Genomic DNA, 25741 nt, shown 5'->3' with positions numbered 1-25741 from the left:
AGAAAAAAGTTCCAAGAAAAAACACATCCATTTGAAAATTAGATTACCAGCACATCAGACTGATGTAACCATTCTGTAATTAATTACTAGAAAAATCGTCCCTGGAACCCTTTTAACCCCCAGTTTATTTTTAGTAAAGTTTTTGTGCATCTAATACCGTAATTAACGATTATTTAGTAACAAAGATACACACACTGACAAAATTTTTCAGTACCTGTATTAAATAATAAATCAATAAGTCCCCAAGGCAATAGAAATGAGGAAAGGGCATTTTTTAAAAATTTGAATTGGTTGAAGAACCGAACACTAGATGCCTTTTTTCAAAGAGCATAAAAATAAATAACAAAAAAACAGCATAGGTATGCCAATATCTGAAAGGGCAGTTATTCAAACGGACAAAAAAAAACATTTTATGACAAGACAAATTGCGAGAAAGCATTAACCTTTCGTGGAATTTGTGGAAAATGTTAAAACTTAATACCTTTCGAAAAAAAGAAAATCTGCAAGTTTATAATATTTTGTATATTTAAAGAAATATATGCATTTTAAGACTTGAGATGAAATAATTTTAACAGGGTGAATACATAACGGAGAAGCAGAGCTGTTTTTTTTATAAATCACCATTCTCATCTAAACAGGCCAGCAAATCTTCGTTTGGGAAGCAAACCCTACAAAAAAAAAAAAAATTGTTACCAATTTATCAGGGAATAGGGGAGGGGACAAAGAGCAATTAATTCAATTTAAGAGTTTTCGCTGAAAGGCAACGATAACCAGATTTATCCAGAAAATTTAAAGAATATAATAGTGTTGATGGTACTCTTATTTAGAAAACTCCAAATAAGAAATAGTTCTAAGAAAAAAAGCATTTACTTGAAAATCTGTTTAGTAGTACAAGTAGATCACAATGTAGTAAACATTCTGTAATTAATCAATAAAAGATCGCCCTTAGAACTTGTTCACCCCTTATATCTATACTACCAAAATTCAAGAAAACAATGATTTCCAATATTAGGGTTTTAGATTGTTTATTACAAAATTATGACAGTAAAATTTATATCTATGAAGTGATACTTTTCTTTAAAAAATAATTGTTAGAACCAGCCAATTGAATATTCGATATTTTATACAATAAGTTCTTAAAATTAATAATAAAATATTGAATAAAGGGGGGGGGGGGGGAGTTTTGCCACTTTCGCTTACTCCGTGATTATTAGGCTAGGTATTAATGTGAGACTATAGGCTATTTGGGATAAAAGTTTACTTTTTGGTAGTACTTCACGTATGTCATTTTTTGGATAATTTCACCCCCTAGCCTCCCGGGGCTCAAAACCCCCCTAAAAATTAACCTAACTTTAATTTTCTCAGAAACCATTTGACCAATAGATAATTTCTTAAACTTAAGCTTTAAGGCTTACAAATTAACTTTTAGTTTAGAAGTCACCCCCCTGCCGCCAACCCCTAGCCTTTCGGGGCTCCAAAAAACCCTAAAAATGAACCTTAAACTTCAGCTATAATGCTAATAAACTATCTTTTATCCCAAATAACCTATACTATAGTCTCACATTAATACCTAGCCTAATAATCACGGAGTAAGTGAAAGTGGCAAAACTCCCCCCCCCCCCTTATATTTTTTATGATGACTGACAGACTCATGGTCAAAGTAAAAAGCAAATTAGATGCTAAAAACAACAGGAAATTTAATTTTGATACTATTATCCAAATAAAATAAAAAATAGCCAAAAACCTGCTTAAACCCATTTTTATTCGGAGGGTGAAGATAACCTCCCCTAAAATAATTAAAAACCTTTCCTGGTACTTTGAGAAGCTTCACTGAAATGTAGAACCATATCGCTCCGCAATTAGCGAGATCCTTAACCACAAACAAAAAATCTTACTTCTTTATGTAATAGGATTAGGATTATTACCTCTTTATCAAGCAAACCCAACTCAATATCCTTGTAGCTTGGCATTCTGTTCAAGGTACCAATAGCAGATAAGCTCAACTTAGATGATAACATATTTGCGCTAATCCTATTGAGATCCTCTCTGCTTACAGCATCAATAAGGTTAATAAAGTGCTGGGGCTGTTTTCGGTGACCCTGGGCTAACACTTGCCTGAAATAAAAAGACACAAATCATTTCTTTTTTGAAAAACCTTACAATTCAAAATACCACACATCTTTACAAAATACAGTCTACAGACGTATTCATAAGTAAGAAAAAAAACAGATTTAGAAATATTTGTAAAAATGGATAATATAATAAATATGACAGAAAAATCAATTGATAGAACTTTAAGAAATGAAAAATTAAAAAACCGCTCTAAAAGACAGCTTGAAAACCGATTAGTTCTTATGAAATCTGATAACTTTTAAATGAACAGACATAACCCTTATATAGCCACTAGAAATTATTTTCTTAAACTAATATGCAAATAAAATTGAAAATCAGTCAGACATACAACCTAATACTAGTAGATAGACTTTCAATTTCAGCATAGAACGATTAAAAAAAATTCTAATGTTTTTAGCCCAAAAAAATTTAAACTGATGAAAATGTAGTGCAAATTTCATATATACAGAAAAACAAATATTTTACTATTTTGGCAGGCAAGACATCTAATTATTGCTTAGAACAAAATTATTTCCTAGCACGTTAAATCGGGAAAAATGGAAAATCCGACGAGAATTGGTTTAGATATGGCAAAGACCCAGGGCACTTTACAAATGTGTTGCTCACCAGACACAGACAAACTTTTTTGAAGGACATTAAAAAAATTATGAAGAAAAAGAAATCCTGGAAAACGTAATAGTTTTATTTTTTATCTAACTATTTACCTTGCAACATCTTCAAATATGACTGGTCTTGATTCTAAGTTCATAAGAAGCATGGATTTTAGTTGAGTTTTGGCACGCTTTAACTCAGAATCAGATATTTGACCAGTAAGTGCTACCAACTCTCTAACTAAAACCTAAAAACATAAAATTTATAAGTAATCTTCGAGTCAAATTGCATGGTGCTTCTTTTTGGGGGTGCATATATGAAAAATAAATCACAGGTTCTTCTTCCATGGTTGAAAGTGATTTGTGCTTATAAACCCAATATAAAAAAAGTAATAGAATCTTTATGTGTACCGAAGGATCTCGTCCATCCATTTTAGAATACATATAAAGTAAATTTGGCGTGGTAACTCTATATTTGGACACCTGAGAAATTTTTGTTACACCCTGTAAAAGTGATTTTTGCGTCTGTAGAGCTAAAAATTGGTCCAAATTGATTATTTTTGTCAAATTATTCTACAAAGTATCTAAGTAGGTTAGGCCATAGTGTTTTCTGACTAGATTAAATTTTTTATATTTTTTGGACACCCTGTATTTTCAAAAAAATGGTAAATTTATTTATTTTTTTTTTTTTCTTCTCTATTTTTAAGTTACCTAAAACTGCCATATAGATACAGATTTTGACTGATAACAATAATATTTGCCTATTTTACAAATTTACACACTTTTGGGACACCCTGTGCATGTTTTTAAAAAATTGTGGTTTTTGCCCCTTTTTTGAGGAAGGAGTCGTTTTAGGGCAATAGACTATTTCTTCATAATTTGTATAACTTTTTAAGGCACATCATTTAAAATTTTACTTCACATGAAATTTAGTAAATTAAATTACCTAAATAAAAGTACTTCAAAGTGATCTTTGCAAAACGGTTCGCCGGAGGCGATTGTTGCATAAATAACAAATGATGTGCCTAAAAAAGTTATACAAAAATGAAGAAATAGTCTATTTCCCTTAAACGACTCCTTTCTCCAAAAAACGCGGCAAAAACCACAATTTTTTAAAAACATGCACAGGGTGTCCCAAAATTGTGTAAATTTTTAAAATAGGCAAATATTATTGTTATTAGTCAAAATCTGTATCTATATGGCAGTTTTAGGTAACTTAAAAATAGAGAATAAAATTATAAAAAAAAAACAAAAAAAAATTTCCCATTTTTTTGGAAAGCAACTTAAGCAACTGTTATGCCAAATTATAGCGTTCTACTTCTGGTTTAAAGCCATAGAACACCTTTACGGAAAAAATAATCGTTCTTATACCAATTTTTAAATAAATTAAATAATATTACTTGTACAAGATCAGTTAGCTGGGAAGGATGAGCAGACGCGTTGATGCAAAATATTCCTGAATCTGAGTAAGCATGGTTGTATGCTGTGGCACTATACATCCAGTGATAACGGTTCAGCACATGAGTGTACAGTCTATATAAATTTTATTTGAAACTACTGCGTTTCTCTTTGTGCTAGAGAAAGTAATCATAACACCTTACAACAATAAACTAAAGGCTTTGGGGTCTAAACAGCAGTTAGGTAAAATATAGATAAGTGAAGGATATCATTTAATTTCTACTATAGTTTTTAGAAAAAAAAGTACAACGAATTGAGTCCAAAAATCCTAAAAAGCTTATATCTAACTTTTGACAGTTTAGACGAAAAACAGCCTAATTTCATTACTGTAAGGTGCTAAAATCTATTGCTCACGTTTGTGCAAAGTTGGAACAAAATTTTGGATATCCAATTTTTTTTATATCTAACGGGACAAAAATGCGTCATAAATCTTTACAGTTTATATTTTTTTAAACTACCAAGAGGGCGGAAATGTAACAATTACGGGATATTGTTTTGATATCTGTCAAATTCCACAAAATTTTTCACAAAAAAAAAACTCAAAATAAACAAAATATTTGAGAATGCCCCTCCATTTCACTATAGTAAATGTTGTAATTGCAAAAAATAAAAGGGGGGGTTTTTTAATGCAACCATCTCGTAATCAATGATTAAATGGCACTTAGAATTCGAATTTCGATCTGTATTTTTTCATGAGTAATCCTTGGTAGGTCTATTTTCCCTAAATCGAACAAAAAGTTGGAAAAGTAACTGCAAACGGCTCAGCCGTTTAGCCGTCTTTTGCCTATTTTCAGGGCAAATTCATCATTAATTACGTAGGAATCAACTTTTTAAAACATATTTTTGGTTTAATTCATGTTAAATGATAGCAATAACCATTTTAAAAGTTTCTAGTACCAACAGCTACCGGCTAGAACCGTTTGATAAGGTTTTTGAGCGACAAAAAGTGTTATGTGGAGATAGGTTTCGTGACTAATATGCTCTTAAAGAAGGTGTATCAACTTTTTTGCTTTTTATTTAAGATAGCTAGACGGTTCTTTCAGTAAGTAGTAGATGTAAAATTTTTCATAGAATTCAGATATGCAATCGTTTTTTTTTGTAGACCTCTTATTTTTTAAGTAATTTAAGTTTAAAAAAAAAAAATAATTAGGTCGGTTTTAAGGTACTAAAACGCAACAAAATAAAAGAAGAAAATGGCCAGTATGAACAAAAATAGTAAGATCTTTAATTTGACACCTTACTTTTAAAATTCTGTTGAGTAATTATTGAAGAAATCTATTTTTTTAACCTCGGTTTAATAAAAACTTTATACCTAAATATTTTCTCAAACAGACATAAAAAACATGGGTTCATATATACCTTTAGAATCAGAAAAATATTACGAATCAATTCTAAGCAAAAATGAAAAAGTTTTAAAAATTGTAATAAAAAATAAAAAAAAATAAAAAGTTTATTTTAAGAATTGTAACTACTAAACTAGCCAATCACAAATTGCAAAAATTGACAAATCGCGAAGCTTAACCTATAAAGTTAACCAATAGAATTGCCAAAAAAAAGGAGAACATTCATACAATATATACAATAGATACTACAATAAATATAGTGATATTACAGAACATGTAAAGAATGAAAAATTATGAACGAATATGCATCAGTCTGTTTATAAACTTCAAAACAATGCAGTTAAAAATACATTATTGTTTAGTTTATTGTGTTTAAAAAATATCTGCTACATTGCATTGTCTTTTGTTTAGGTTTTGTTCAGGTTTTATTCAAGCTAACCCTTTAAAGCCAAAAATTATGATTCTTAAAATAAACTTATATTTTTTATTTTAGTTTTATAAAAGTTTTTCAATTTTGCTTAGAATGAATTCGTATTATTTTTCTCATTCTAAAAGTATATATGAACACATACTTTTTATGCCTGTGAGAGGATATTTTTAATTTCAAAGTTTTGATTAATCCGAGGTTAACAAAATAGATTTTTTCAATAATTACTTAACAGAATTTCAAAAGTAAGGTGTCAAATTAAAGATCTTACTATTTTTGTTCATACTGGCCATTTTCTTCTTTTATTTTGTTGCGTTTTAGTACCTTAAAACCGACTTAATTATTTTTTTTAAAAACTTAAATTACTTTAAAAATAAGAGGTCTACAAAAAAAAACCGATTGCATATCTGAATTCTATGAAAAATTTTACATCTACTACTTACTGAAAGAACCGGCTAGCTATCTTAAATAAAAAGCAAAAAAGTTGATACGCCTTCTTTGGCAAAAATTGGCGAAACGGCTGAGCTGCCAGCCGTTAACCGTTATTTTCCCAACTTTTTGTTCAATTTAGGGAAAATAGACCTACCAAGGATTATTCATGCAAAATTTCAGATGCAAATTCGAATTCTAAGTGCCATTTAATCACTGATTACAAGATGGTTGCATTAAAAAAAAAACCCTTATTTAATTTGTATTTTACCTCGTGTACATTCCTTTACCAGGACCTCCAGCAGAAAAAGATCCACCACCACCCATCATCATATTTAATACACAGAAAGGAATAAAATCTGGATGTTGGTGACCAACACTTTCTAATCCAATAACAACATGACCAAGTTCTGGCATTGGAGTTGGTCCAAGTGAAACAGAGGACATATCCTTCTCCTCTAGACTCTGACCACCAGTGTACTGGGCAGTTGAACTATCTGTAATAACACTAGGAATATTCTCAGATTTCCAGATGGGAGGATTGTCAACAAAATGTTTTTGTACCGTTTCACAAAGCCTGTCATGGTCCACACCGACACCAGCAACAACCATGCGCTCGGGCCTGAAATTTTAATTATACCTTCATATTTACTTCACGCTGTGCCTTATATTATACTAAATATTTAATTAGTGTATTAATAATTAATCAGGAATAAGGTATAACCAACAAGGAAATTAATTCGAGATTTGGGGGGCAAAATAACGCAATTTTTATTAAATTGCCTTTTTCAGCTGTTGTTGGGGGGCAAAATTTGTATTTCATCATCGATAAATTGTAGGAAGATCTCGGCATTTTCAAGATATTGTGCTTTATTTGTAAACAAAAAAATCACTCATAGCAGACATAATTTGTTAGGATAAAAAGGACTGTCCACAAGCAGAAAAAATTTAATTTAAAATCAATCCACATTGAAAATTCATTATGTTATCCTGCTCTTTTGGTTGTTGCCTGTTCAGTTTTCTCTTCTATTTTTGCCTCACGGCTCTACATGCCGTCAAGGGGATAATCTAATAGTTGTTTGCAGCTGTGGCTGGGCCAATTACTCTGCTTGAAAGGTCAAATGAAGTCAATATAAAATTAAGAGAAAAGAATAGTTTTAGGTTAAATTTTTATAATTCTATTTTTTTTCGTCGGGACAGACCTTTGTACAGAAGGTAAATATCAAGTTTTCAGAATCATGTTTATAATAATATAATTTACCCCAAAAAAAATTTGTCCAAAGAACCGAAACCATTTTTGTATTGCTTAGTATACAAACAAAATGAAAACATAAATGCCCTGTCATTTCAAAATCTGTGCCCTTTCTAACCAATGATATGGCCTGATTGATCTCAAACCTTTTATCTTTTGGCAGATTTATTGATTATGTATCTAGATTATATCAACCACTAACGAAAATTAAACACATGATAGTACACATAGTACAGTTGGGAGGTTGAAATCATTTTTATTAAATCAGAGCATTATCTATGATTTTGGTTTTGTCCCCCCTAAAAAAGTTATGTAATATGTATGATTCCATTTCCCTCCCTTGATAATTATATTATTATGGCCGATATGAAATTTGTAATGTACCATTCTAATTTCAATGTAGACGAAACTGAAATGTTACATTCAAGTTTACATATCAGCATATTCATATTTCTGCTTTATAGAAATGGTTTCAACCTCCTAACTGCAGTATGACTGTTTTGATGCTAGCAGTTGTATCATCCCAAAACAAGTTTTAAGCAAGTATGGTGAAATAGGCTAAAATAATTAATTCGCTTGTTGGTTATAGCTAGCTGATAATTAATACCTTGATAATTTTAATACCTATAATACTTTAATTTTAAATTTTTAAATCAATAGATAAGCAAATCAAGAGTTGACGCAGGCATTTTAAAAAAAAAGCAAAGCGTCCAACAAACATTTGTAAATTTTTTTCTCGTATTCAATTTCATTCAAAACCGATCAATATTCGGTGGATTAGAACCGGTGCTCATCCATAAGAAAAAAAACGATGTCAATCATCGTATTATATTCAGTTTTCTACGAATATAAAAATGTACAATCATAAGATTAAAAGCAGTTTTTTTTATCCCGTGTCTTGTTATCTCGGGGCTAAAAAAACTGGTTGTTTTAATCTTATAATTGTACATTTTATATTTGCAGAAGGCTGTTTATACGATGCGAGAAATAGCTATTCTGATACTTTAGGAAAAAAAATCGAAAACTACCAAAATACGCAAATTTCTTTCAGACATATGTATCACAGTTATGAAATCTCGACCATAAAGATTTTTTTATTCAATCTTGACAAGAGAGGTATTTTTGGAATTAGGAATATATATAGAAAACGCCTATGTAAATTAGAAAATCCGCAGAAATCATATTTGCAAGCTATTTGCAAAAATTTGCAATAATAACTTGCAAAATTAATTTCATGCTTTAAATGACTGATTTAGAAAAAATCTTTTGATGAAAGTTGTTTATCTATAAGTTTAGAACAAACTTAAGACAATAAAATGTTCCTCAGTGTAACTTTTTTCGCCTTATATATGAAAAATTGCTGTTTCTCACATTTTATGATAAAAAAGGTATATAAACAAAAAAGATGTTTTTTTTAAAGTCAACAAAATAATTGGCATAATATCTATCATCCTAAATGTGAAAATCATATATAGAATCCTTTTTAGAGCAAATATAGTGCAAAAAGTAACCAAGACATTTTTGCAAAGTATGTAAATCTAAAGAAAATGGTTCTTTTTGATTTTGATATACATATCAGATAAATGTGTATAAAATTAGTGATCAAAAACTATAAAACAAGTTATAACTTTTTTTCAACCTGATCATTGATTAAAATTCAATTTTAGGTTTACTCATTACCAAAGTAGCACATAAAAACTCTTTTTATCAAGTTATTAAACAAAATAAATTCAAATCAACAATTAGGCGTTTTTTTTAATAATGTAGTAGACAATTTTGTAGTTGGTTTTTTGGCATTTATTTTGTTTAATTACATCAAAAAAAGAATTTTCATGCACTACTTTGGTAATTCTTAAACCTAAAAGTGCAATTTAATCAATGACAGTGTTAAAAAAACTTATAACATGTTTTATAGTTTTTGATCACTAATTTTATATACATTCATCTGACATGTATATCAAAAGCAAAAAGAACTATTTTCTTTAGATTTTCATACTTTGCAAAAATGTCTTGGTTACTTTTTGCACTATTTTGACTCTAAAAAGGATTCTATATCTGATTTTTACATTTAGATGATAGATTTTATGCCAATTATTTTGTTTACATCAAGAAAAAACATATTTTTTGTTCCTATACCTTTTTTTAACATAAAATGTGAGAAACTGCTTTTTTCATATGAGGTGAAAATAGTAACACTAAAGTAATTTTTTTTGCCTTAAGTATGTTATAGATAAACAACTTTAAAAAAAAGATTTTCTAAATCTATCATTTAAGGCATGAAATTATTTTTGCAAATTAACATTACAGATTTTTGCAAATAAATTGCAAGTATGATTTCTGCGGATTTTCTAATTTACATATGCGTTTTCTATATATATTCCTCTTTCCAAAAATAACTCTCTTGTCATGATTGGATAAAAAAAATCTTTATGGTCTAGATTCCATAACTGTGTAGGGTCAAGCGGGGCATTAACCGGTAAGGGGCATTACCGGTAATTTTTTACCCACCTTCAGAAAATGACATTTTTCTCCATGTACTAATCGACTGACAAAAAAAAAACATAAAAACGAATTTGTTTTGCCTACAAAAAAGTATAAAATGAAATTTTTGTGAGATGAATTTAAGGGTACTTTTTGGGTCTCAAAGTCGGACGAAAATTTTTTTTTCAAAAATTTTTTCACCTAGGTGAATAAAGATCGACCTACACAAAAATTGGTAAGACCTAGAACTGATCCGTAGAAACCTTTTGAACTAAGAATTGCCCGCTCTTTCCAAATCCGTTGAGAGCTTAAATGTAGAGTTAATATTTTTTTCAAAAATGACCAAAGTTCGCGCGGGGTATTTTTTGGTAACGTCGAAAAAAAAATTCAAATTCAATTTTTAAGATTAATTTTCAGGTTTTCTTTGATAAAATCTAAAATTCAATATGGGCTTTTTAAGAATTAGGCCAAAAACTGAATAGAACAGGTTTTTTATATAAAAAATTAAATTTTATTTTTTAAGAAAATTTTTGTGAGAAAAAATCGAAATTTCTCGTCTTTAAAAAAAATGATTTTTGACATAGTAGAAATAGTCCGATCCTTATAACCTATACTAATTATGATTATTTATGTTTGACTGGCCGTTTGGCCGTTTTTCATCGATTTTTTTTAGGTTGAAAAGACGTTACCCGTAATGCCCCACCATGGGGCATTGGTCGGTAATTTCTTTAAGTCCAATTATGACAAACTTCTAAAAGTCCTAGGATAACGTCCTTTTAGGACCTGATAGTCCTTTCCGTAAGCTTTCTAATGGTCTTGGTCCCATTTAAAAATATTAATATTTACCCCATTTTTTCCCCCAAAAAACCGAAAAAATTACCGGTTGAGCCCCGCCTAACCCTATACACATACATACTGCATAGAAATTCTACAAAGGGAGAGGTCATTTTCTAGTAAATCCCGTAAAGGTGTGTGTTATAAGGCCTAAAAATAGTAGTAGAACGATAAGGTGCTCTATATATTTGTATTTCCTATTGAATAGAACAATAGGGAAGAAATTTTTTTTTTTTTTTTTTGATAACCGTACCTGGAATATCTGAAATTTCTATCAAACGCTTTGTTTGGCTCAAACTGACACAAATAAAAAAAAATATAATTATAATAAATCAACCTGTAAAGAATGACTTCTTCCTTTGTTTAATGGTATAGATTGTTCTTAACCTTTACCTTGTACCTATAGAAAACATTATTATTATAATTATATTTTTTTTTAAATTTTTGTCAGTTTGAGCCAAACAAAGCGTTTGATAGAAATTTCGTATTTTTTTTAGATAATCCAGGTACGGTTATCAAAAAAAAAAAAAAAATTTCCCTATTGTTCTATTCAATAGGGAATACATATATCTAGAGCACCTTATCGTTCTACTACTATTTTTAGGCCTTATAACACACACCTTTACGGGATTTACTAGAAAATGACCTCTCCCTTTTTTTCTAATACTTATTGCAAAAATCTGATGAAAAATGGCCACGATAAGCAAACATTTCAATAGACACACAAATACATCTAAGACAAGACAGTCAAACAAACATCTTGGTGACAAAAGAGAGTAGATATTAAAAATCTAATTGGTATAAAATGTGAACACTACAGGTATGCCTTTTTTGAGGCATAAAAAAGTTTTTTAAAAGCCACGTACCTGTGGAAAGCAGAAAGATAGGTGTACAGAGTTTTCCTGGATATTGAACCAATGTTTTCTTCGGGACAGATTTTAGGAAGACCAAGAGTATTACCCCTAAAAAAGATATCGAACTTTTTAACATATTAACATACGTCTTGTGGGAGTCTTTCAGCAGTTAGATCAGCGTATTTCTTTCAGACTTAGACCGTAAGAACAGTGGACAAATTATAGCTTGACAACGCATATAATATGAGACTCAAGAGTCAGATAAATTAAGGGGGGGGGGGGGGTTTAATGCAACCATCTCGTAATCAGTGATTAAATGGCACTTAGAATTCGAATTTCGATCTGAAATTTTTCATGAGTAATCCTTGGTAGGTCTATTTTACCTAAATCGAACAAAAAGTTGGAAAAGTAACGGCTGGCGGCTGGCAGCTTAGCCGTTAAGCCGTTTTTTGCCTATTTTCAGGGCAAATTCATCATTAATTACGTAGGAATCAACTTTTAAAAACATATTTTGGGTTTAATTCATGGTAAATTTAAATTTTTAGTACCAGCTGCTAAACGGCTAGAACCGGCTGAAAACGGCTGGGAGCTGCCAAGAGTATGAAGGGTAGATATGGCTTGTGACGTATCTAGGGGTAGGTTTTTATGGCTGCTGAGCTCAAAAATACTATCAAAAATAGTGGCCGCCCATCCATATGGCAGCTGGGTAACAGCTGCAGCTCAGCTGGGAGCGGCCAAGAGTAGAATGAGTAGATAGGGCTTGTGACGTGTCTAGGGTTAGGTTTTTATGGGTGCTGAGCTCAAAAATACTACCAAAAATAGTGGCGGCCCATCCATATGGCAGCTGGGTAACAGCTGCAGCTCAGCTGGGAGCGGCCAAGAGTAGAATGAGTAGATTGGGCTTGTGACGTGTCTAGGGGTAGGTTTTTATGGGTTCTAAGCTCAAAAATACTACCAAAAATAGTGGCCGCCCATCCATATGGCAGCTGGGTAACAGCTGCAGCTCAGCTGGGAGTGGCCAAGAGTAGAATGAGTACATAGGGCTTGTGACATGTCTAGGGTTAGGTTATTATGGGTGCTGAGCTCAAAAATGCTACCTAAAATAGTGGCAGCCCATCCATATGGCAGCTGGGTAACAGCTGCAGCTCAGCTGGGAGCGGCCAAGAGTAGAATGAGTAGATAGGGCTTGTGACGTGTCTAGGGTTAGGTTTTTATGGGTGCTGAGCTCAAAAATACTACCAAAAATAGTGGCGGCCCATCCATATGGCAGCTGGGTAACAGCTGCAGCTCAGCTGGGAGCGGCCAAGAGTAGAATGAGTAGATTGGGCTTGTGACGTGTCTAGGGGTAGGTTTTTATGGGTTCTAAGCTCAAAAATACTACCAAAAATAGTGGCGGCCCATCCATATGGCAGCTGGGTAACAGCTGCAGCTCAGCTGGGAGCGGCCAAGAGTAGAATGAGTAGATTGGGCTTGTGACGTGTCTAGGGGTAGGTTTTTATGGGTTCTAAGCTCAAAAATACTACCAAAAATAGTGGCGGCCCATCCATATGGCAGCTGGGTAACAGCTGCAGCTCAGCTGGGAGCGGCCAAGAGTAGAATGAGTAGATTGGGCTTGTGACGTGTCTAGGGGTAGGTTTTTATGGGTGCTGAGCTCAAAAATGCTACCAAAATTAGTAATGGCCTTTCATAAGGCAGCTGGGTAACAGCTGCAGCTCAGCTGGGAGCGGCCAAGAGTAGAATGAGAAGATAGGGATTGTGATGTGTCTAGGGGTAGGTTTTTATGGGTGCTAAGCTCAAAAAAAACTACCAAAAATAGAGGCGGCCCATCAATATGGCAGCCGGGTAACAGCTGCAGCTCAGCTGGGAGTGGCCAAGGGTAGAATGAGAAGATAGGGCTTGTGATGTGTCTAGGGGTAGGTTTTTATGAATGCTGAGCTCAAATTTACTACTAAAAATAGTGGTGGTCCATCCATATGGTTGCTGGGTAACAGGGGTAGGTCTGAGCTCAAAAATACTACCAAAAATAGTGGCGGCCCATCCATATTGCAGCTTTGTAACAGCTGCAGCTCTTCTGGAAGCAGCCAAGGGTAAAATGGGTACATAGGGCTTGTGACGTGTCAAGGGGTAGGTTTGAATAGGTGCTAAGCTCAAAAAAAACACCAAAAATAGTGGATGCCCATCCATATGGTTGCTGGGTAACAGCTGCAGCTGTGCAGTAAGCTGTTGTTTAAGCTATAGGCACTTTTAGGACTATTGAAGGATAACCAAATATTGAATATTTCAGTATTGATTTAGTTGTTAAACAGCTGAAATTTGCTGAGAACAGTTACCAACAGAAAAAGGTAAAAGTTTAAGACAAAGATTGTGATGTGTGGGGTAAATTTTTATAGGTGCCAAGCTTATTAATACTCCCCAAAAATAGAAAGGCCCATCCATATGGCATCAAGGTAAAGGCTGCTGCTCAGCTGTAGCTGTTACCCAGCGGCCATATGGATTGGCCCCAACTATTATTGGTAGTGTTTTTGAGCTCAACACCCCCATAAGAAGTTAAAAACCCCTACCCCTAGAAATGTTACATGCTATATCTACAACATATACTTTTGGCTGTTGATAACTGTTTTCAGACGTTATTGGTAGTTTTCAGTGAAATCTAGAAATTAAGAAACTGTTACTAGTAATATGTCCATGAAATGAAGTTATAATGTTAATTGGGAGAAGTTTAATTCTACTGAAATAATAAATTTTGTGATATTCTTCACACGTCACAAGCCCTATGTACTCATTTTACTCTTGGCTGCTCCCAGCTGAGCTGCAGCTGTTACCAAGCTGCAATATGGATGGGCCGCCACTATTTTTGGTAGTATTTTTGAGCTCAGACCTACCCCTGTTACCCAGCAACCATATGGATGGACCACCACTTTTTTTGGTAGTAATTTTGAGCTCAGCATTCATAAAAACCTACCCCTAGACACATCACAAGCCCTATCTTCTCATTCTACTCTTGGCTACTCCCAGCTGAGCTACAGCTGTTACCCAGCTGCCATATGGATGGGCTGCCACTATTTTAGGTAGCATTTTTGAGCTCAGCACCCATAATAACCTAACCCTAGACATGTCACAAGCCCTATGTACTCATTCTACTCTTGGCCACTCCCAGCTGAGCTGCAGCTGTTACCCAGCTGCCATATGGATGAGCCGCCACTATTTTTGGTAGTATTTTTGAGCTCAGCACCCATAAAAACCTACCCCTAGACACGTCACAAGCCCTATGTACTCATTCTACTCTTGTCCGCTCCCAGCTGAGCTGCAGCTGTTACCCAGCTGCCATATGGATGGGCTGCCATTATTTTTGGAAGTATTTTTGAGCTCAGCAGCCATAAAAACCTACCCCTAGACACGTCACAAGCCATATCTACCCTTCATACTCTTTGCAGCTCCCAGCCGTTTTCAGCCGGTTCTAGCCGTTTAGCAGCTGGTACTAGAAATTTAAAAAATGGTTATTGCTATCATTTACCATGAATAAAACCAAAAATAAGTTTTTAAAAGTTGATTCCTACGTAATTAATGATGAATTTGCCCTGAAAATAAGTCAAAAAAACGGCCAAACGGCTGTGCTGCCAGCCGCCAGCCGCTACTTTTCCAACTTTTTGTTCGATTTAGGGAAAATAGACCTACCAAGGATTACTCATGCAAAATTTCAGATCGAAATTCGAATTCTAAGTACAATTTAATCACTGATTACGAGATGGTTGCATTAAACCCCCCCCCCCCCCTTTATTAAGTATAACAAACGTAACAAAGTTACTTAAAATAATGAACATAAAATAACTCTTGTACCTGTATGCAGCAGCATGAATTTTCTCCACAAGTAAGGGTTCGGGATCTGGACGCATAGAAAGATCTTCTAGTTCAAATCTAGTAACAAATATTATTTTCTGAATTATCATCGTACATTTTAAATAAATTGTTATGGAACCTTTACTTTCAGTAAATAAGGGAGGGGGAACTTTGTACACCTATAGAAAATGAAATTCAATACAAAAATTTGACCTAGAATGTTGGGCTTGTTTTTATAGTTGTCAACCTAACTCTTTTTGTAAGCTCTCTTTTATGATTAGATCTACCTGTAAAACTTTAAAAATTGAATTTTGGGACTTTCCTTCTAGGGGCTAGTGGAGCAAATACCCCCCAAAACACTAAAAATATGAATTCTGAGCTTATTTTTAAAGATATCAACCTGATTTTTTAAAGAATTTTTTCTAACATAACTGAACTAAGTAACCATTACAGATTTTATTTTGGGACTCTCGTTTTAGGGGCTAGTGGAGCAAAAAAAAACCAAAACACTAAAAATATGAGTTCTGAGCATTCTTTCATTGACCTTTTCTTAAATGGCTGATTGTTTTATAGATCTTTAGTTTCAACCAACTTATAAGTTAAGCTTTTCTATGATTAGAGTCAGTCCGTACATCTGTCTGTCTATTTTATGTAACAGATATATATTATTGTTAATTTAGTTTTTTTTATTTTGTTCATATAAATTTTTCATATGATATTATATATTCTTCTGATATTTTAATAATGATTTCTGGGATGATTAAGCACTATCTTAAAGAAAAGCATTTTCATAATCAAGTTTTAAAATATGAGCAAGTCCATATGGAGTATTTTTTAGATAGATTTACAAGGAATTGTTGGTTAGACTCCTAGACACTGTTCAATATTTCATACATAGTAATTCTATACAAGTAAAGGTATGGTTGTCTGTCTGTTTTTGTAGCTTTGCTTTCATGGATATTGCAATCCTTGTTTTTCTACCATTTAATCTCATATAAACATTGAAACAAGGATGATAATATTCATAAATAGTGAAGCAATAAACAATTATGGACGGACAAACATAAGAAGTGAGTAGAAAACAAATTTTCAGTGGCCATAAAAAAGTAAAAGAAGGAGATAGGATAAGTGATGGTCAATCATGGGCTAGGAGGGAGTGTTATACAATATTTTATCCTTCCAAAAAAAAATTTATAAATACAGGGCATTTAGGAGATATTCTTTATTTTCAGTGAAAATTAGCCTAGACTCAAACTCTGTGTATGATAGATACAAATATAGTTATTTTAAACCATTTCCTTTTAAAATTATATATTAAAAGCCTTTCATTTTGTCCAAATATTCCAACTAGAACCCTAAAACCAGAGATATCAGTATTTTATACTTAGAAGTTTCTGTTTTATCACTCTGTTAGAATTAACAAGAACAGAATTGTTCAAACTATGCAATATAAGGTTTTGCAAAAATAATAAAAATCCCCAAATTTATTATGGACCAAAACCCGGTTAGGAATACAATTTTTTTTAGAAAACATGAAATTTAGCAAATTGAATTGCTAAAATAAAAGTATTTATAAGTCATCTTCATTTAACGACTCCTTTAACCCTTACATGTTCATTAAAACCGCGAGACCGGCAAAAATCGTTAAAAATCACGCCATCGGCGGAAATTAACGGCGAAACGGTTCGCCGGAGGGAAATAATGCAGAAGTCAAGAAAGATCCGCCTCAAAAAGTTTAAAAACATTGCATAGATGATCTCTGGCTCTAAAGTGACTCCTTCCCCCTCTAACGAGGGAAAATTTGAAATTAAGAACGAAATTTTTAAAACCATGCAATGTTAAATGCTCAATCACTCAAAAACGGCCGGGAGGGCGCACATTGCCCCCCCCCCCCCAGATAAAAAAGTTTGGACGCCCCTGGGCAGGGGGCTGACATCTAAACAAAATGTTAGTTTACCCATAAAAGCTTAAGTCCAAAAAACTACACGGTTCACAAATAGGTTCCTGAAAAACCCCCAAATTCTGATCTAATAGGCTTCAATTATGTTTCCCTTAAAAGTAGAGATAGTTATATTTAACACTTAAATGAGTAACTTTAATAATGGGTATGACACACTGAGATTTAAATTTTTTGGAATTATCCATCCTAGCGGGCACAGGGATGCCAGCAAACCTATCAGGGTCATCCAGGTATAGAACAAAAATATTTTTACAAAGTATTTTATGCAGGGTTTCGGATCCGGATCCGGAAGGATCCGCATATTTTTGAGTCCAAGGATCCGGATCCGGATCCTTGGACTCAAAAAAACGCGGAAAAAATGGAAAAATCTACCTAAATTTATATAAATTCTCAGACATTCTCTTGATGAGAGCCAATCTTTAAGGTTTAGGGTCAGACTTGAAAATTAAAAGTATTTTTGACTTCGAATTAAAGAATAAATATTTTTGAAAAATTTGGTGATTTTATTTTTATTGTCAAGGATCCGGAACCGGATCCGGTAGGATCCGGATCCGGATCCGCACTGACCAAATTTGGAGGATCCGGATCCGCAAAAAATCAATGCGGATCCGAAACCCTGATTTTATGTTACCATAATACTAAAATATCCCATAGTAGTACATCCTCATATATATAGATAACAATTTAAGGTCCTGATATATTTTTAAAACTGGCCGCAAATTTTGACTTAGAGCCTTCACATTTTTTGAAAAAATGGTCTTCTAACTTTAAAAAAAATACGGATATTACAGCCGTTTGAAATTTTAAGTATAAAAGTCCCTAAAAACAGAGGTTGCTAAATACAGAGTGAGGGAAGCGAAAAATTACTTAGGACATGCACGATTTTTTTGGCCCTCAGTTCTGAAAGGTGCTGAGATAATAATTCCGACTTTAAAGGGTTAATGTAGACTAAAAGACACTTTATTCTAGAAACATTTCTAAAAATAAATCTATTCTTTTTGTTAAAAATTTAAGGTTTTAAAAATTTTATCTGGCATAAAAAAATAGTGGAATTAGTAGGTAGGTATGCAATATTTGAAAAAAAAGGGGAAATAGTATGCAATATTTGAAAAATAGTGGAAATGGTATGCAATATTTGAAAAATAGTGGAAATAGTACAATTTTTTGGAATAGTTGACATAGTATGCAAAATAGTGGAAAAAGTTGAAATAGTATGCAAGTTCGTGGCCAGCCTGTATTTTTAGGGTTTTTGGGGTCCACTAGCCCCTAGAAAGAGTCCCAAAATTAATTCAATTGTTAGTTTTACAGGTAGATCCAATCATATAAGAAAGCTTACAAAAAGAATTAGGTTGATAACTATAAAAACAAGCCCAACAATCCAGGGCAAAATTTGGTACTGAATTTCATTTCCTATAAGTGTAAAAACTCCCCCTCCCCCCCTTTTATAGCAAGTATGTGAATGTAAAACCTGATCATTTGTTCACTAAGATCCATTTCTTCTTGAGTAAATAATGGACGTAGAACAACTTCTCCAAGAATGTCGACTGTTTCTTCTAACCCACGACTATCTACGCTTGAGGCGTACAAAAATATATCCCTTAAATAATATATTAGATAGAATTAGAAATCAAATAAGAAAAAAGAACTGTCAAGTATTATTGGGTTCATCACGCTATATTGTATATTAATCTGACAAATTTGGCAGAAATGCTTTCAATTGAATTACTGCATAGAACAATAGAAAATTATTATTTTTTAAGATGTAATTTTGTAATTCATTTATCTTATTTATCATTTAAAGTGATTTTCTTTGTTTGATTTGGTTTTACTCTAAAGGGGTATTTCACAAACATTGGATTTATATAGCGGTTAACCAAACCAAAATTTGAAAATTCAATAACTTTTTTTGTCTTTTAAGATCAATTGACAATTTCCCATTCTGTGTACATTTTTTTGTAAAGGGGGGGGGGGGAGAGTTTTGACAGATTAGCGTAAACCTGGAGTATAGGCTTTATCTTTGGCCTGGAAGGATAGTTTATTAAAGATAAATTTATTCTTATATGATGAAATACCCGCAACTTTAAGATTTTTGGATAGGCCTCCAGGTGGACTCTGTTAAAATGAGAATTTTTTTTTTAAGAGTTAAAGGTCAAATTATAAACAAAATATGCATCTTTTTGAATGTTATTCACATATTTGATGAAAAAACATGCATATTTTGTTCATAAGCTGACCTCTAACTCTTAAATTTTTTTTTTCATTTTTACCTGTACAGAGATGGAGGCCTGGGTCTCCGGAACCTGGAGGCCTATCCAAAAAGTTTTAAAGTTGCGGGTATTTTATTATATAAGAATGATTTTATCTTTAATAACCTATCCTCTCAGTCGAAAGATAAAGCCTATACTCCAGGTTTACGCAAATGTGTCAAAACCTCCCCCCCCCCTTATTTAGTAGTAATGAATGGCTTAATCCGATGAATTGTCCTACAACTTCAAACAATTACCTTGTTGATTGACAATCACAAATGCCCCCATATTGTTCCAGTTTATGTAATATTTCATCTTTACTATTAAATTTAGAGGTAGCATTGAATGCCAACTTCTCCAGATAATGTGATATTCCACTGGGAAAGGCAACTTCATACCTATAATATATTCGAATTCATTGATATACTTTAAGGTGGTTAGAAGCAATCTTTTCTGTGTTAACTTTTCTAGGAATTGGTTAGATCGTTATTTTAACCAGGTGTGAGCATCAGTTTATCTATTTATCTATGTTTTGAGTATTATCTGTTTAAAAATTTATTTTGGCTCTAGCGATTTTAGTTTTTGAGGGGTGTTACACCCCCTTAGCCCTAGAAGGAAAGTGCCCTAATATTTTTTCAAAAATATATGTTTATGATGTTTAACCCCTCTAACCCCCTAGAAGATAAGTGCCAAAATAAATTTTTAAAACTTTAGAGTTTTATATACCAATACCCTACAAATTTCAGCCGGATATCAAGCAGAAACTTATGATTTTAGTGTTTGAGGGGAGGGGGTTGCTTCATCCCTAGCCCCTAGAAGGAAACTGCCAAAATTTAATTTTCATAGAGTTAATACTAAACATATATATGTAAGAAATTTTACAAAAAGAATTGGTGTGGGGGGGGGGATATTCCAAAGAGAATAACGCCGAAAAGTTGAGATAAACTTCAGCTGCTTTGAAATAGGGTCGTCAAATTGGATTTAAATATATTGCCGTTGCTGAGATAATTGAAGTGATTCTTAACTCTTTCCTCGGCCTCTTTAATCTTTAACTTCACGAGTAAACTTAAAAATATCTAAACAACTACTACTCGGTACACTTTTAAATTAAATCAACTAATTAACATTTAATTACCTTGACCCAGAATCTATACAAACTCCAACTGTACAAAATTGCCCAAACTTTGGCTGTGATGCAACTCTTATACCATTGCTTAAAGTTGTGACCTAAAAAAATTATGGTACCAATTAAGAAGATTTAAGGGGGAGAGGGTCTTTTTAATGAAACCTTATATTGCCTTTGTGTTCTCATTCATATTCAAGGAAGAGCTTGTCTGAGGTGCATCTACCTGGAGCGCAGCACACCAGCAGCCCAGCCTAGTCTTCTACCGTATGCTCTCTCAGAGGACATAAAGTCAATTATTTATGAATTTTTCTACTAACTTACCTGGTAAGAATTTTATTGCTGATGGCCGAAATTGAACAAAACCCAAGACCTAAACCTAATTGGATATGTCCAGCATGCAATGTAAAAATCTCGACAAATTCAGCATCAGTAATATGCACAATCTGTCATCAATGGGTTCATAGCCGCAAACTTGACAATTGCAGCAAATTAAAACCTTAAAAAGATCGTGACAATACCTCATATACATGATCAGGCTGTAATCCTCTCATCCTCATCACACCTTCACTCGCTGCCTCCTCAACTACGTCTTCTTTATCTTTATTAATCCCGTCACCAACAACTACTCCAACTTCACCCTCAACTGCATCCCCTACTACAACAACTGCATCCTATCCTTCAAATACGTGCAACATCACCGGACCTCCCTCCTTACATCAATCTCACTCATTAACAGCACTGAATGGAGAACAACAACATGTCTTGGATCAGATCACCTACCAATAATTATCATGAAAGATCAGTACAAAAATTACCCCCATCAAAGTGATTTCAGAAACTTTATAGATTTTGAAAAAGCTGATTGGGGTAAATCACATCATTAACTAAAACTGACCTTGAAAATGCTAACTCTGTCCATACAGCCGAAAAAAAAGAGTTCAGAAAATTCAATAAAATAAGAAGCCATAACTTGGTGAAAAATATGTATAAGACATTGTTCCCGAAATCCTTTAAGCCACAGCTGGTGAAATGAAACAAAGAGATGAACTCAGGCGTGAGATAATAAGCGATATTTGCAAAGGCTGATCAACTAAGCTGTTCAAATTGAATAGTAATGGAATTAGCTCTCGAAATCAAGCTATTAGATTCAAAGGCAGATATCTCTCTTCTTTTATAGACATTTCTAATGGTTTCAACAAAGAATACATTTCTGTTGTTAGACATATTAGACTAAGCAGTCACAAAAAAAGCGATAAAATCAAGCCAAAGCTTCCAAATCTGCTGGACAAGACAACATTTCTAACTTAAGCCTGAAAAATCTTGGATTAAATCAAAAACCATTTGAGATATAAGAAGCTAACGTTGGATTTAGGCTTCTAAAGGGCCAAAGTTACGATTAAAAATATTCCACTTTAAATTACAGACATCTACATTTATTTTCATGCATATGTAAACCTATTATTAAAAAGCTATTATACATAGACTTAAATCTTTATGGGAAGATTCAACTGTTCTCTTAGAATTCGATTTACGCCCAACTTAGAGAAAAGTGTTATTTTAAATAAATGTTAATAAAAATTTATTAAATTGAACATTAAACACTAACTTTAGTTTCATCCGCAGTTTTACTTATTTTAAGATAAGTAGGAATAGCTAATCCAGGCATTGGTTGAGATAGTGGAATATTCGTGTTGGCAAGTGATATTTCCCCACTTTGACCAGCTGGACCTTCAGGAGCAGTGCTACGACATCGCCTTAATAAATAATATGGTTTTAATAAATATTATGAAAAATCTTGGCAATTTTTTTTTGTGTTTTATGAACTAAAGGGGGGGGGGGGAAGTAGATATACCACACTTTTCTGGGATCTTGCCAAATCAAGTATCAACTGTGGGGAATACCAAAGGATGACTTCATGCAAAATTTGAGCCGGATCCGGCCAAATCCAGCCGTGCATTTTATAAAAAAAAACCAGTTTTTTTCGTTTTTTAGTGGGCATCTGTAAAACAATTCAGCTGGAGCAAAACCGGTTGGAGGTACAAAAATTTTACTTCGCATGAAAATTAGCAAATGCAATTGCCTACAAAAATGTACTTCAGCATCAACTTGATTGGACAACTCTTTCCCCTCCTAAATGTTCATTAAAACCTCGGAAACTACAAAAATCGCCGAAAATCACGCCTGCGGCGGCAAATAACGGCTAAACGGTCAGCCGGAGGCGAATCAAACATAAGTAAAGAAATGTCCGCCTTAAAAAGTTGTTTAACATCAAAGAGATGCTTGAAGTCTGTAAAACGACTCCTTCCCCTCCTTTAAGGGGAAAAACTGAAATTTTTTTTTTACTTTTTCTCTTAAAATCTAAAAAAAGAAATATGGTTATCAAATTCGACTCTCCCCTCCTCAAGTGCCCCCAGAGGCCTCTATAAGAACTAGTCATTTGTCCTGCATTAAGCAATATCTCGACTTGTATGGTAACAACTCGATGTTTGAATCTAAAAAAAACATAATTAGAAAGCCCTAAAAACCTCAGTTAATAAAAACAAAAAAAACCAGCACCAGATCGATTAAAGTGATATTGTTTAATTCTTTTGCTACAAATATTGAAAAGAATTCTTAATACTGGTAGATAAATATTAATCTAACAAGAGAATCGTCTTAGATTAAACAGGCCTTCGTCAAAGAGTATATTGATATGGCCTCAACAACTTTCAAGGTGAGATAAAACAACCATATTTCTACCCTCAATTATCTTACAATTTAAAATTTCACAAACATTTTCGGCTATATAGGGCAATTTTATAAGAAGCTTGATCCTGGTTCTTGAAGTATGGAAAGTCGCATTTTAATAACCAGAAAAAAAAGAAACTAATCATAAAAAATCACCATGAAAATTTCTTAAATGCGTCTACGGAAAATTAATATAATATTTTAAAGAACGTAGCTGTTCAAAATCAATTTTTTTTTATATAAAGAAAAAAAGTAGCCAAAGTATCATTTTTTTATCAACATACTAAGACAGGCGGACATATGAATTGCAGAATGAGTGCGCCGTAGTATCCGGTCCAAACGTTTTATCACTAATTGTAATCCATAGAAGGGGTAATTTTGTGACCATCATTGGGGGTGGTACAATGTAAATCAATTTATCGGCTATTGCCTTAAGCCTTTAAATACCTGTCAATTTTCAAACCCTACAAAATGATCATAAAACTAGAGAAAAAAATCTGTGAGAATTATTTTTTTAATTACTGTTAAAGTTAAATTAGAAAATACTTTTTAAAAATAATTTCCCAGGACTTTTAATTTAAAAGATACGATCAAATAAAGCTGTGTGTGTATGCGTCCTGGCAGAATTTCAATTACCAAAAGTTATTATCCTGGTTACTGGCTCAACAATTATTGAAAGAAACTCGAATGAATAATAAATTAAATATATGTAGATGATCAAAGTTTCCCAACAATCCATGAAACTTTAGAAATAAATTCTAACTTCTTATTGGCCGAATTAAACAGTGTCTCTAGATTATTTTTTAGTGTAGTTTAGTGCCTCTATTAGATAACAAACTAACACACAAACAAACAAACACACTTTTTGGGAACTATCATTTCGGAAGTCCCCAAAGCCAAAGAAATGACGAGAAAGCATTGATTTTTTAAAATTGGGGAATAAAACACATGATGCCTTTTCTCGTTGTTTTACTATATATAAATTGTTTGTTGGAAGGTATATTAAAATTTTCAGCTTTCTAAAAGATTGTCCTATTTCCTACGAGTCTTAACTTTTCTTGATATTTGTTCAATACATATCCTTATACTGGAAATATTACTTCAAATATTTATCTTAGTCTTATTTTTACACGAAAAATTATATCAGACTTTACCTGGAAATTAATTGGCAAGGCCAACTATAACCTTTTGATTTAATTGTCTGAACAGCTCGCTGTAAGTTCATTTTATCTACAAATTATTAATTATTAGAAGGGTATCTATTTCAAACATTAGTAGTATCTATTTTGACTATCTTTGAATGTTATATTTAAATAGACTAATTAAATTACAGATGAATAAAATGACATTAAGCTTTGAATAATTTTCTTTTAAATTAACGCACTAACACAAATATTTTACTCAATCATAAAATTAAAATTTTATTAGAATATTTAGTAACATTATAAATGCTGAAAATGACTAGTGTATCCATCACGTTATACAAGAAATAAAAATCGAGATCTGAATAATGTAACTTGTTGCATTAAATAATCATACATAAACATACTATATGTTAAATCTTTGGAATAATTATTGTAAATACAAAAAAATCTAAAAAGCAGAATAAACCTTAATTCTAAATTGTACATTTACTTAAATAATATAGTAACAATCATTAAATACAAAATAATAAACAGTATACTCATTAGTTCTAAAATTAGCTTAACTCTTCTTAAGCTAATTAAAAAAAACTTTTAAAATAAAAATAAATTAATTGCTTGACACCAACTAGGTCATTAATTGTATTAATAAAAGAGTCATAAATGCTTTGAAGAATACATTAAGCATAAGTAAGAGTAATTTCTCTATCTGGAAGCCTTCTCATTTTAAATGATCCATCAGCTCCGCAAGAGTAGAGGGTTGAATCGGCCAAGGATAACTGGGCAACACCTTGACTCATATTCTTAAACAAACCTTGCCTAAAACAAATTAAGTAATTCATAACTTAGTCATACATTTTTTATGAATTTCATGTCTATTAGTAGAGCTTCATTAAAACATG

The 25741-nt window shown here is 32.6% G+C and overlaps 2 protein-coding genes across 2 annotated transcripts in view; both read right to left on the bottom strand.

Moving 5' to 3' along the window:
* Positions 1-507: 507 nt before the first annotated feature.
* LOC145318061 (mitochondrial-processing peptidase subunit alpha) lies at positions 508-24961 on the bottom strand. Its single transcript, XM_080159393.1, has 12 exons — positions 24852-24961; positions 22577-22724; positions 20980-21071; positions 20102-20242; positions 19067-19195; positions 15639-15716; positions 11814-11909; positions 6652-7002; positions 4124-4256; positions 2838-2971; positions 1926-2115; positions 508-668 (listed from the first exon to the last, which is right to left on the bottom strand). Exons 1-12 carry the CDS (start codon positions 24920-24922, stop codon positions 627-629), a joined length of 1605 nt encoding a protein of 534 aa, XP_080015519.1. The 5' UTR covers positions 24923-24961; the 3' UTR covers positions 508-626.
* Positions 24922-25741, bottom strand: part of Rbcn-3A (rabconnectin-3 alpha) — a 43734-nt gene continuing 42914 nt past the window's right edge. Inside the window, exon 21 of the mRNA XM_080159379.1 lies at positions 24922-25658. Within this exon, the coding sequence (XP_080015505.1) occupies positions 25520-25658 (139 nt within the window). The 3' untranslated portion in view covers positions 24922-25519. The remainder of the gene's footprint in view (positions 25659-25741) is intronic.

Source organism: Acartia tonsa, chromosome 4 (genome assembly GCF_053477335.1).
Source record: "Acartia tonsa isolate MP-2025a chromosome 4, ASM5347733v1, whole genome shotgun sequence".
NCBI classification, from domain to species: domain Eukaryota; kingdom Metazoa; phylum Arthropoda; class Copepoda; order Calanoida; family Acartiidae; genus Acartia; species Acartia tonsa.
Note: the sequence above shows the minus strand (reverse complement) of the source record. Positions and strands in the feature narration are given on the sequence as shown.

Excerpts from the sequence above, each read along its gene's own strand:
- LOC145318061 (XM_080159393.1), bottom strand. The coding sequence starts at position 24,922 with ATGAACTTACAGCGAGCTGTTCAGACAATTAAATCAAAAGGTTATAGT. Across the intron at positions 2,116-2,837 it reads ATATTTGAAGATGTTGCAAG|GCAAGTGTTAGCCCAGGGTC; the intron begins GTAAATAGTTAG and ends TTTTTATTTCAG. Across the intron at positions 669-1,925 it reads TGGGTTTGCTTGATAAAGAG|GGTTTGCTTCCCAAACGAAG; the intron begins GTAATAATCCTA and ends TTTTTTTTGTAG.